The sequence below is a fragment of the Hemitrygon akajei genome, chromosome 13 (genome assembly GCF_048418815.1).
Source record: "Hemitrygon akajei chromosome 13, sHemAka1.3, whole genome shotgun sequence".
NCBI classification, from domain to species: Eukaryota; Metazoa; Chordata; class Chondrichthyes; order Myliobatiformes; family Dasyatidae; genus Hemitrygon; species Hemitrygon akajei.
This window is the reverse complement of record NC_133136.1, coordinates 5,696,954-5,710,599: the sequence shown is the minus strand read 5'-3', so window position 1 is coordinate 5,710,599 and position 13,646 is coordinate 5,696,954. Positions and strand designations below refer to the sequence as shown.

Here is a 13,646-nt window from a genome sequence, read left to right as displayed (position 1 = left end):
TCTGCTTCTGCACCAATTTTCGGCTCGCAGACCTGTCCGCCTCTCAGACTGGCAGTATCTTCAGTACAGTCATAATATACACAATAATTTACCAATGTGCAATGATAGTTTACGAAGTAATAAAACAGAGGTTATTGTATTATGATGTGTGTTCTCCTGTAACACAGAGATGAACTGTTGTATATGATTATTGCATTTGGAAAGAAAGATTTTCTGTAATGATCCTTGTGACAGCGGAGCTGAATGAGTCTGTTCTAAAGGGTGTTCAACTATTTATTCAGTTGGTCATGGAGAGGATGTGCCTGATTGTCCATGATGGATAACAGTTTGTTTAGTGACCTCCTCTCCACCACTAACTCAAAAGAGTCGGGGTTGTAGCCAACGACGATCCAGTCTTCTTGATGAATTTATTTAGAATTTTTGGATCACCACTACTGATGCTGCTCCCCCAACATAAAGCTGGAAAGAGGACTGCACACACTGCAGCAGACTGGTAAAAGATCTCCAACATCCTGTTACACATATTGAAGGATCTCAGCTTCCTTAGAAAATAAGAATCTGCTCATCCCCTTCTTGTAAACAGCCCTGGTGTTGGTTTTCCAGTCAAGTCTGTTGTTGAGGTGAACACCCAAGTATTTGTACCCCTCCACCATTGCAACTTCTCCCAGAATGTATACAGGACTCATCACAGTCCTCTTCCTCCTAAATCACTCACCATCTCCCTGGTTTTGGCCACATTCAGGAGCAGGTAATTCCTCCTGCACCACTCCACAAACTTCTCCACAGATCTTCTCTACTCCGATTCCTGTCCATCTCTGATGCACTCAACCACCGCAGAGTCATCAGAACCTCTGCAAGTGACAAGACTCAGATTTGTACTGAAAGTCTGAGGTGTACGGTGTGAACAGAAATGGAGACAGGACAGTCCCTTGTGGTGCTCCAGTGCCACTCACTGAACTCTTTTGAGTTCTCAGACAGAGAACTATCCAGTGGTACAAACTGGAGTCTATCTGTCAGGTAGTCAGTAATCTAGGAGATAGTGGATTTGTCTACACCCATCCTTTGCAGCTTCCCGCTCAGAAGTGGTTGGATTGTATTGAAAACACTAGAGAAATCAAAAAATGTGATTCTCACAATGCCACCAGCATCATCCAGGTGAGAGTGAGCTCTCTGCAACAGCTAGATGAATATAGACCTGCCGAAGGGTTTTTTTCCCATAAATGCTGCGTGGCCTGCTGAGTTCTTCCAGCATTTTGTGTGTGTTGATTGAAAGATGGGAAAAATGTTTTATTGGACGATAAAACACTGTACGTGGTACAAGAAACTACAAAAAGGTGTTTTTGCCATGATAGCGTAGCAATTAACATGACACTATTACAGCTCGGGGCATTGGAGTTCAATACTAGTGCTGTCTGTATGTTCTCCCTGTGACCATGTCGGTTTCCTCTGGATGTTCCAGTTTTCTCCCACATTCCAAAGACATACCGGTTAGTAGGTTAATTGGTAGTTGCAAATTGTTCTGTGATTAGGCTAGAGTTAAATAGGTGGTGCGGCTCGTTGAGCTGGAAGAACCTGTTCCAGGCTAGATCTCTAAATAAAAAATAAAATTCGTAAAAATAAAAGCATTTTCTCAGAAGATTGCAAAACCTCATTTGGGACTTAGAAAAGGGGTTCCCAATTTGGGGTCCACAGATTCCTCAGGTAATTGTAGGTGTCCGTGGCATAAACAAAGTTGGGAACCCATGATAGAGTCTTATAGCACAGTAATAGGCCATTTAGCCCACCAATTCTGTGTTGGCCCTCAAGTACCCATTTGTATAAATCCATTTTGTTCTCCTCGCATTTCCAGCAACAGTCCCCAGATTCTCTGTAATCGAATGGACAGCCAGAGATTTTTTTTCCCAGGGTGGGATGGTTAATACAAAGGAACACAATTTTAAGCTCATTCTATATTGTCCAATGATTAGGCTAGGGTTAAATCAGTGGTGTATCTGTTGGCATGGCTTGAAGGGCCTGTTCTGCGCTGTATCTTAAAATAAAATCGATTCTGTGCAACTGAGTTTCCAACTTCATTTATCTATTGTGTTTTGTATTTACATCCCTGGATCTAATTTTGCCCACAATGAAAATATCTTCTCTTCTGACCCACTAAATGCCTTCAAAATCCTTAACGTACAGATCAATGAGATTATTGTTTTTGTAGAATCAGATCATGAAGTGCTGGTTTGACATTGTGATTAGAATTAGACTCCATAAGGCATTGGAGCAAATTAGGCTATTCAGCCCATCAAGCCATTTCATCATGATTGATGTATTATCCCTCCCAACCCCATGTTCCTGCCTTCTCCCTGTAACCTTTGATGCCCTCACTAATCAAGAACCTATCAACTGTAAGACATGAAAGCAGAATTAGGTCATTCAACCCATCTGCTCTGCCATTTTTTTATCTGGTGAGAGGTTTGAGAAGGTAGAGGGTGGAAAAACATTTTTTCACAGTTGTGCACCATGGAGCCTTTATCTCACATAGTGCTATGAGTGGCTTAACTGGAATAATATGCAATGGAATTGTTAATAAATTTGTGTTTTTTTTGATGCCAATAGTGCTATGTCAGTCAATTTTAGCTGAATTAGTTCAAATTCTGAATAGTGTTTAACATGAAGCTCTGTGTTGCAGGAAATTTGCCTCAGAGAAGCTGAAGTTGTGCTTTGTGGAGGATCAGAAAGCATGAGTCAGTCTCCTTACGCTGTTCGAAATATCCGATTTGGCACAAAGCTCGGGGTTGATATCAAGGTAAAATGAGCCTCAGATATCATTAGTAGTGATTGGACTAATGATTAACTATCCTTTATCTGTCTGGGTAAAAGTATCAGATTCACATTCAGATCCATTAATTTAACACGTGCATTGAAACACAAAGTGAAATGTGTCATTTGCATTAACAACCAACTCAATCTAAAGATGTGCTGGGAACAGCCTGCAAGTATTGCCACAGATTCCAGTGCCAACGTAGCATCATAGCATGCCCTCAATGCTTGGAAACAACACAAAGCAGAATACAACAAGCGTCAAAAAACAGTAATTGCAATACAAGCCTCTTTCCTCCAACACACACGGACAGTTCTCCAACTCTAGGACAGGCTTCCGGGCCTTCAAACTCCAGTCTGCAGGCTTCGGCCATTGGGCATGATTTCCAGACTCCCGATCGGGCTTTGAACTTCACTTTCAACCCCTAGATTAGCTGATGTTAGACTCACCAGTCCTCATGCCTCCTCCTAGTACAGATATCTTCTCCCAGGACCCACTGACCTTTGATAGCCCGACAGCCAGAGTTATCCTTCATCACCCATTCACACTGGAGACCTTCAAGTGCACAGTAGAGGCCTGGACTCCAGATGTCCATCATCCCATGTAGAAATATAGTTGTATAGTTACAAGTATCATAAAAAATTCTAACCCAAGGTACTGTGTTCCAGCATCAGAGTGCAATTCAATGGAGTAAAATTTGTTGCTTAAATGTTAAATAGAAGTAATGTTAAATATGAGAAAGTCTGCAGGTGCTGGAAATCCAAAGCATCACACTTGCTGGAGGAACTCAGCAAGTCAGGCAGTATCAATAGAAATGAATAAAAGTCGACGTTTCAAGCCGAGACACTATTTCAGGACTCGGCCCGAAACATCGAATGTTTATAATTTCTTTAAATCCTGCCTGACGTGCTGAGTTCTTTTAGCATTTTGTGTGTGATGCTTAAAATTAAAGTGCCTTAAATGGAATTTGATATGTTAAGAACTCTCAATAAACAGTTGGAACTCAATTGTTGAGTGTTATTGGCAAATAACTATTTTATAATTCATTGCATATTATAGCGTCAGTGCATTTAGCCTTTTTTCGTATGTTTTTAAGGATGTTTATCCTGACAAATCCATCTTTGTTTTGAAGGAGAAGGTATTGGATCTTACCTTCAAACTAAATAAGTACTTTTGGTGCTTCTGGCTTTTTGTGCAATAGGAACTTCAATATGTTGACCACTAACCAAGAAGAAACAATGGTGCGCTCCAGTACATCCTGTAGGGAAACTTTGAACTGATGTTGTCCCAAAGATCTTGTTGTTCCTCTTGTCTTTGGTGGTTTAAATTTTGAATGAACCCAGTGATAAAGTAAACGGACTTGTATGCTGCATTCTGTGGACAGTATGTGAAAGAGATGAATAACTGGTCTTTGTAGGGTTTTGTATCAAAAGGAATGTTCTGTTCCAGAAGATGTCTTTTAGGAAGTATTCTAGAATTCTGTGAATAAAGCAAATACTAATTCAAACAAGAACCAATTTTCAGTTCTTACCATAAATTATAAATTGAAGTTAAAACACACACTGTTGCAAATAAACAATACTTTCTGTGGAGCACAGACTAGGAGATGCGGTTTGCAAAATGGTGACCATGAGACATTCGCAAATGCATCAGCTGAAGGTGTTGGGGTCGTGTCAATTGGCCTGCATGAATCCAAGCAACTGTGAGTTTAAGTAACTTGCACCATTGTAAACGAGTTGAAGGAAGCTTGCAGACCAGGTTGATACTATCACTTGGCTCTGTCAATGATTGGGGGTCTGACTCTCTGTCGTCAGAAGATTTTAGAATATCTGTGTTAATTATTTTCTCTAAGCAAAGGCGTTTGAACCTTCAGAGGCGTCTGATCAATTACAATATGCTTCCACTGTAACCATGTACCTGAAAGGAACCTTTTGTCAACCCAGTGTTTTGAAGTAAACAATGTCATTGTAACTATTGAAATTGTATTGAATCACCTGCTGTTACCTTGATCGTAAGGGTATAAAACTTTGGGTCTGAGTGTCTCCAAGAGAGTGTCTGTTTGTCATGCTGATGAAGACTTTCATATCCACAATTCCTCCAGTGACTTGATTGGTGTCGAGCTAGGCCAGTCGAGCTGAGTGAAAAATATTCCAACTTAATGGCATTTACTTCATTTTTCACCAGATTAAAGATTGAAGTTTAGTTTTATTTGTAACGTGGACATTGAAAAAATTATAGTGAAAGGTGTTGTTTGCATTAACAACCATCACAGTGCAAGGATGTGCTAAAGTTTGAGCTTCAAAGTGGATAACAAGATACGCAGTGGTTATTTTATCTATTTAGCGATACGGCACAGAGTAGGCCATTCTGGCCTTTCAAGCCACGCCGTCCCAACAACCCCCAGCAAGCCTGATTAATCCCAGCCCAGTTTACAGTGATGAATTAATATGTGTACATTTATGGAGTGTGGGAGCAAACCAGGGAAAACCCACGCATTCCACAGGGAGGACAAACAGAGAATCTCTACAGAGCAGCACCAGGAATGAACTCTGAACTCCGGAACACCACGAGCTGTAATAGTGCCGTGTTAACTGCTACACCACCGTGGTGCCTGAAGAGCAATACTATTACAGCTGGAGGCATTCCGGAGTTCAGAGTTTAATTTCAGTGCCGTCTGTAATGGGTTTTGTATTTTCTCCCTGTGAACTATGTGAGTTTCCTCTGGGTGCTCTGGTTTCCCCCAGCCTCCAGAGACATTCCGGTTAGTAGGTTAATTGGCCATTGTAAATTGCCCTGTGATTAGGATAGTGCTAAATAGCTGGATTACTGGGTGGTTCATTGGGTCAAACAGGCCTGTTCTGTGTGCATCTCTAAATAAATAATAAAATGTACAAGCCGCGGCAGGAATTGAACCCAGAGCACTAGTGCTGCAAAGCTAACAATGTTGCTACCATGCCACTTACAGCTTGTACCTGGTCAAAAATGAAATATTGCCTTCAAATTGGAGTGAAAGGGTTAAGGTATGAAGAGTGTTCGATGGCTCTGGGCCAGTACTTGCTGGAGCATAAGTTTCAATATATCCCCTGCCACCCCCCCCCCCCCCCCAACATTCTCCAATCAAATTTTGGAAGGCCTAGATAGAGTGGACATAGAGAGGATTATCTTATAATGGGGAGTCTAGGACCAGAGGGCACAACCTCAGAATAGGAGGATGTACCTTTAGAACAGATGAGGAGGAATTTCTTCAGCCAAGAGGTGGTGAGTTGTGGAATTCATTGACAGAAACAGCTGTGAAGTTGTTGGATATATTTAAAGTGGAGGTTGATAGGTTCGTGATATATCAGGGTTTTAAAGGTTACAGGGAGAAGACGAGAATAGGGTGCAGAGGGATAATAAGTCAGCCACGATGGAATGGCAGAATAGACTCAATGGGCCAAATGGCCTTATTGTGCTCCTATGTCTTAGGGCCTTATCATGTTTAATGTTCTATTTCACGAAATAGATTTAAACCCATTTCGTTACAGATGGAGGACACCTTATGGGCAGGACTGACTGACCTCCACATTAAAACTCCGATGGGTCTTACAGCGGAAAATCTTGCTGATCAGTATGAAATAAGTAGGAGTGAATGTGATGCTTATGCATTGAAATCACAGCAGAGATGGAAAGCAGGTAAGCAGTAAGCATAGAGAGTATGTACTTCGGAATATACTTCAGAGACCACCAAAGAAAAAAGTAAATAATGGAAAGTAAATATTTGAAACTAAGACAGAGGTTCACTGCAAATACTATCAAGCTTTAATTAAGTTACTTTAGAATCTTTAAGACATTCTAAACACATCTTTCTGCAGGTTTTCTGATTGGAATTTAGTAAGTAGAATCTTAACTACTCTTCAGTCTCATGAGTGCATTTGTTACAAGCAGAGATCTAAAATCAGCTGAAGATCGGAAGGAGACCAGTTCAAGTTTCATTGTCATTTGATCATATATTAATACACATGATTACGGCCAAACAAAACAGTCTCACTCCGGGGCCAAGGAGCCAAACACAATATCAACAGTCACAAACAGCACAAGGCACATGTAGTACATATAAGATATCAGTAAAGTAACAGTCACACAAAAAATATAGTCCAAGATCTGGAATCCATGAATGTTGCAGCAGTCTGCAGTCGAACATAATAGGGCTTAAACCAGTTTAACAGTATTTCTGTATATTTGGCATAGTAATTGTAATTAAATTGGAAATGGGACTTTTAAATATTAAAAGCCTGAATGAGGAGTCATTTTTTAACAATGAAACTCGGCCTATTCCATAATGGGCACTTGACTCCCCACCATCACGGACACCTTCAAAAGGTGATTCCTCAAAGTGGCATCCATCATTAAGGATCCCCTTTACCCAGCACATGCCCTCTTCTCATGGCTACTGTCAAGGAAGAGGTACAGGAGCCTGAAGACACACAACATTTCAGGAACAGCTTCTTCCCCTCTGCCATCAGATTTCTGAATGGACAGTGAACCCATAGGCACTACCTCACTATTCCCCCCCCCCCATCTTTCTGCACTACTTATATAATTTTATATCTATATCTATCTATCTATATGTATGTGTGTGTATATATATATATATATATATATATATATATATATATATATATATATATATATATATATATATATATATATATATATATATATACACACACACACACACACACTTATACACACATACATATACACACACAAATTTGTGAAAAGATCCAGTTATTATTGAAAATATACAATTTCTTTGGGGAGTCTTTAATAAATTTTGTTTTTTCCAAGAGAAGGTAGAAAAGGCAGCAAACATTTTCTGCATATTTAAAAAGAAAATGATGAATTTCTTAGCCCAAAATGTTGACTCTTTATTCCTCTCATGAATGCTGCCTGACCTGCTGAATTCCTCCAGCATGTGTGTGAGTGTCTCTAGATTCTGACATCTGCAGAACCCCTTTGTTTCAAGCAGTAATCTCAAACATATGAAACACAAGCCCCACTGATTTTTGGTAGTATTTCAAAGTACAAAGTCTAATTTATTCGAGTACATACATATCACCACATGCAACCCTGAGATTCTTTTTCTGCAGGCCAAACTTAGCAAATCTATAGAACAGTAACTAAACTGTAAACATCAGGAACTGTTAACTGTAAACAAACTGCAAATACAGATATAAATAAATAGCAAAAATAATGAGTATGAAATAACAATATAACAGAGTCTTTAAGTGAGTTTAGTTATTCCCTTTTGTTTAAGAGCCCGATGGTTGAGGGTAGTAACTGTATTTGAACCTGGTGGTGAGAGTCCTGAGGCACCTGTACCTTCTACCTGATGGCAGCAGCGAGGAAAGAGCTGTGGCTGGGTGATGAGGATCTATGATGGTTGCTGCTTTTCTACAGTAACATTTCATGTAGATGTGCTCAATGGATGGGAGTGTTTTACCCGTGATGTACTGGACCGAATCCATTTCCTTTTGTAGGATTTTCCACTCAAAGGCATTGGTGTTCCCATACCAGGCCGTATGGGACTGACATACCAGTCAGCGCACTTTCCACCACACAGCTATAGACGTTTGTCAGCGTTTTTGATGGCATGCCGAACCTCCGCAGACTCCTGAGGAAGTAGAGGCGCTGTTGTGCTTTCTTCCCTATTATATTTACATGATGGGTCCAGGACAGGTGCTCTGAGATAGTGATATCAGGAATTTAAAGTTACTGACCCTCTCCACCTCTGATCCTCCGATGATTACTGGCTCGTGGGCCTCTGGTTTCCCTCCCCTGAAGTCTATAATCAATTTCTTGGTCTTGTTGACTTGAGTGAGAGGTTGTTGTTATTACACCACTCAGCCAAGTTTTTATTCTTCCCCCTGTAAGCTGATTCATCACACCCTTTGAAACAGCCCACAACAGTGGTGTCATCAGCAAACTTGTATGTGATGTTGGAGTTGTACTTAGCCATGTAGTCATAGCTGTAAATCAAGTATAGCAGGGGGCTAAGTACACACCCCACGGTGCTCCTGTGCTGATGGAGATTGTACTTTATACTTTATTGTCATTGATACTAGAGCGTACAATCATCACAGTGATATTTGTTTCTGTGCTTTGCAGAATTGTAGAGGAGATGTTGCCAATCTGAACTGACTGGGGTCCTCAAGCGAGGAAATCCAGGATCCAATTTCATAAGGGCCCAGGTCATGGAGTTTACTGATTAGTTTTGGGGATTGATGGTGTTAAATGCTGAGCTGTAGTCGATAAAGAGCATCCTGATGTATGCATCTTTGCTGTCTAAATGTTCCTGGGATTTGTGAAGAGCCAGCAAGATTGCACCTGGTGTTGATCTTGGAGCAGATCCAAGTCATCATTCAGACAGAAGCTGATGTGATTCAACACCAGCCTCTCAAAACACTTCATCACTGGATGTGAATGCCACTGGGCGATAGTCATTTAGACAGGTTATCATGCTCCTGTTGGGTACTGGTATGACAGAAGCCTGCTTGAAGCAGGTGGATATCACACACTGCAGGGGTGAGGGGTTGAAGCTATCCGTGAATGCAGCAGCCAGTTGGTTAGCAGAGGTCTTCAGTACTTGGCCAGGTACTCTGTCCGGACTGGATGTTTTCCTTGGATTGACTCTCTTGAAGGCAGCTTGCACGTCATCTTCAGGTACTGAGACTAAAGGATCGTCAAAGTCATTGGTGTTCCCATACCAGGCCGCATGGGACTGACATACCAGTCAGCATCAAAGGACATGGGGCACACGATGGTTCCCTATTCTGCTGGTCAAAGTGAACATAGAAGGAAGCGAAGGTTTTGAGCTGGCATTTACAAGTGTCAACTGAGATTGCATCCCTTGTAGTTTTAGGTACTGGATTCCACATTTTAGGAGCATCGTTCAAAAATAGCGGTCCTGCTAATTATCTTTTGAGGGAGATAGTTTAAATTTAAGAGACCAGTGGAAGAGCAAAAGAAGGATTATAAAACAATAGCAATTCTGTGATGTACTCTGGTACCAGACCACCGAGAGCATTAAAAACAAGCAAGAGAGATTTAGAATCAATTCGTAAGCATACAGGAAGCCGATGCAGAGTAGCTAGGATGGGTGTGATATGTCTGGTCCCTCATCCTCGTTTTGGTTTAAAGTCTAGCAGCGGCTTGGAGGATGTATATATGCATTTACTGTCATAAACTGTACATTATTGTGTTGCTATTGATGTGATGCAGCTCATGATGCTGGTTACTTCAATGAAGAGATGGCTCCCATTGATGTGAAAACAAAGAAAGGAAAGGAATCTTTAGCACAGGACGAGCACCCCAGACCTCAGGCCACAGCAGAACAGATGGCCAAGCTACCAACTGTGTTCAAGGAAAATGGCACTGTCACAGCAGCAAATGCCTCGGTAAGTTCCCATGCACTTTCCTCGTCAAATAACTGCATTGACAAGGTTTACTGTCAAGTAGTTTTGTATACTCCTCTGCATTGGTGAGACCCAATTTAAATTGGGGGACTGCTTTCTTGAGCACCTCTGTTACGATCACTAAAAGCACGATTTCCCAGTAGCCAACCATTTTAGTTCCTATCCCTGTTCCTGTTCTGACTTGTCAGTCCATGTCCTCATCTTTTTGCCACAGTGAGACCACTCCCGGGGTGGAGGAGCAACACCTCCTATTCCATCTGGGTAGCCTCCAACCTGACAACATGAATGACGATTTATTTTTCTGGTAATTCTTTTCCCCTCCCCCTTCTTCTATTCCCCACTCTGGCCTCTTACTACTTCTCCTCACCTGCCTATCACCTCCCCTGGTTCCCCTTCTCCCATAGTCCACTCTCCTCTACTGTCAGGTTCCTCCTTCTCCAGCCCCTTACCTTTCCTAACTATCACCTCCCAGCTTCATAGTTCATCCCCCTGCTTCTGTCCAACTGGGTTCACCTATCACCTAGCTTGTACTCCATCCCCTCCGCGCACCTTTTTATTCTGGTGTCTTCCCCCTTCCTTTCCAGTCCTGATGAAGGGTCTCAGCCTGAAACATTGACTGTTTATTCATTTCCATAGACGCTGCCTGACCTGCTGAGTTCATCCAGCACTTTGTGTGTGTTGCTCTGGATTTCCAGCATCTGCCGAATCTCTTGTGTTTTTGTTTCTCTTGTTTAGATTATTTATTTAGGGATACAGCACAGAACAGGCTCTTCCAGCCCAACAAGCTGCACTGCCCAGCAACTTATTTAACCTTAGTCTAATCATAGGACAATTTACAGTGACCAATTGGCCATCTGACCTATATGTCTTTTGAACTGTGGGAGGAAACCGGAGGAAACATCATGTTCATGTGGAGGGCATACAAACCCCTTATGGGTGATGTTGGAATTGAACTCCAAACTCCAGCGGCACAACCCTTAATAGCGGTGTGCTAACCGCTGTGCTACTGTGGCATCCCACTTGCCTCATGAATTAAGTGTGTGTACATTGACAGAGTTTGCTGTCAAATACTTTTGTACTCCAGCTTAGATAGGCTGCAAGGAGTTTGTATGTGTCTCTGTGACTGCGTGGGTTTCCACCAGGAGCTCCGGTTTCCTCCAGAGACGTACGGGCTAGGGTTAGTAAGTTGTGGGCATGCTGGAAGTGGGCAACTCTTGCACAGCACAATCCTCAAACTGTATGTGTTGTTGACACAAATGGCACATTTTCACTGTGTGTTGTGCTGCACATGACAAATGAAACTAATCTCCGTCCTAGAAACACAAACATGTTTGTACATTACGATTGCACCATTTTCTTGTATTTAAGGCAGATGTTGATCGATTCTTTGTGGAAAGAATCAACCAATGGGAAAGCTTATTCAAATAATGCAGAACAGAGAAGCTTCTCTCATCATACCAGTGTAACCACTAGGGGAACACTGAACAGCTGTATGTATATACTGTGACCACCAGGAAGCATACTAGGAAGTTCCTTGTATACAAGTAATTATATAAAATACATGCAGATAATTAATTGTTAAACTGCAAAGAAAATAACAATTAAACAGTTTGATCCAGTGGCTGCCATCTTGCAGTCACAAAGAGAACATCTAAGCTCCTTTCAGATGGTTCTCTAGTTTTCTCTCATATTCAAGATTGTTAAGTCATTTCCAGTACACAAATGTAAAGAAAATGAGGAGGAATTTATTTAGCCAGATGGTGGTGACTCTGTGGAATCCGTTGCCAGGTAATTAAGTATATTTAAAGCAGAGATTGATAGGTTCTTGATTAGTACGGATATCAAAGATTGAGGGGAGAGTGCATGAGACTGTGGTTGAGAGGGAAAGTAAATCAGCCATGATGGAATGGTGGAGAGACTTGATAGGCTGAATGGCCCAATTCCTAACTTAATCAGGCTGAGAGTAGTTAACAAGAAAAATTAAGTTCAGGATTATTTATCATGTGTCATCAAAACATGTGAAATATGTTTATGTAAAGAACCAACACACCCAAGTGTGTGCTGGGGCAGTTCGCATTCTGGCACCGACGTAATATGCCCTCAAATGCTCAGGAGAACAACTCTGAACACAACAAAACAGACAAGCAACAAAACAACAGTAGCAAAACTCACCCCCGTTCCTCCCTCCCACCCACCCTGCACACATACACAGTCTCTGACCCAAGGATACACCTTTGTCTTCGGCCTCCAGCCTCTAGTGGACATGGGAACACAGATGCTGGGCTGTAATAGGTTTTGACCAAACTCTGCTTTTTTTTCTGATGATATTTTTGATGTGTTTCCAATAGGGCGTGTGTGATGGAGCTGCTGCTGTGATAATAGCAAGTGAAGAGGCAGTTCACAAACATAAGTTGATGCCATTGGCCAGGGTAATGGCTTACCATGTATGTGGGTGTGATCCAAGCATTATGGGAATTGGTGAGTCCTACTGCAGTGTAACTGTTTGCTTGTTCATTTATTGAGATTTGCACGGTATAGGCCCTTCTGGCCCTTTGAGCCATGCCGCCCAGCAACCCCAGATTTACCCCTACCCTAACTGCAGGGCAATTAACCTAACTGGTACATCTCTGGACTGTGGGAGGAAGCTGGAGTACCTGGAGAAAACCCATGCATTCCACAGGGAGAACCTACAAACTCCTTACAGATGACATTGGAATTGTTTTCCTTGGGACTCTATCTACCTGTAATACCATTTTCAAGGAATTATAGACCTGTATTCCCAGATTCAATTTTTGTAATTCTTCATTGTCAGTGGTGGGATTTGAACTTGTGTCACTGGATCATTAATTGTGCTATAAAGTGACACCTCAGGAATCACGTCCAGGAAGCCTCTGTGTTGGCATGTATTCACTAATGATCAATAGTGTTAAGGATGAATAGTCAACTTTATTTAGCATAGACATTTAAAAAATATTTATGCCAGGACCACCAGACTCAAAACGGTTACTTTCCCCAAGCAGTAAGGCTGATTAACAACTCCACCCACTCACCCACCCTCTGCACAACCAACCAGCACGACTTTATCACTTAATGTCAGAGTAGAGACACTCCTGTGCTTATCATCACTTTATGAATATACAGTCGATTTATGTATAGAAACTTTCTTATGTATTTATGTTCATTGTATTTTCATTATTATAGTGTTCCTTTTTTTTGAGCTGCTTTGCATCCGGAGCAACAATTATTTTGTTCTCCTTTATACTTGTGCACAGGAAATGTCATTAAGCAATCATGAATCTTGGATGTATTAGGCATTTGCTGTGATGTGCTGGTCAGGGTGCAACATGCGACAAAAAGCGACAGCATTCAACAATTATAAGGAACAA

The 13,646-nt window shown here is 41.5% G+C and overlaps 1 protein-coding gene across 2 annotated transcripts in view; it reads left to right on the top strand.

Annotated features, from left to right (window-relative positions):
* The window catches only part of acaa2 (acetyl-CoA acyltransferase 2), a 58,457-nt gene that overhangs the window by 28,054 nt on the left and 16,757 nt on the right, over window positions 1-13,646 (top strand). For both annotated transcript variants that reach the window (XM_073064075.1, XM_073064074.1), the window contains 4 exons: window positions 2,675-2,791; window positions 6,331-6,478; window positions 10,067-10,242; window positions 12,609-12,738. In XM_073064075.1, the coding sequence (XP_072920176.1) occupies window positions 2,675-2,791; window positions 6,331-6,478; window positions 10,067-10,242; window positions 12,609-12,738 (571 nt within the window). The remainder of the gene's footprint in view (window positions 1-2,674; window positions 2,792-6,330; window positions 6,479-10,066; window positions 10,243-12,608; window positions 12,739-13,646) is intronic.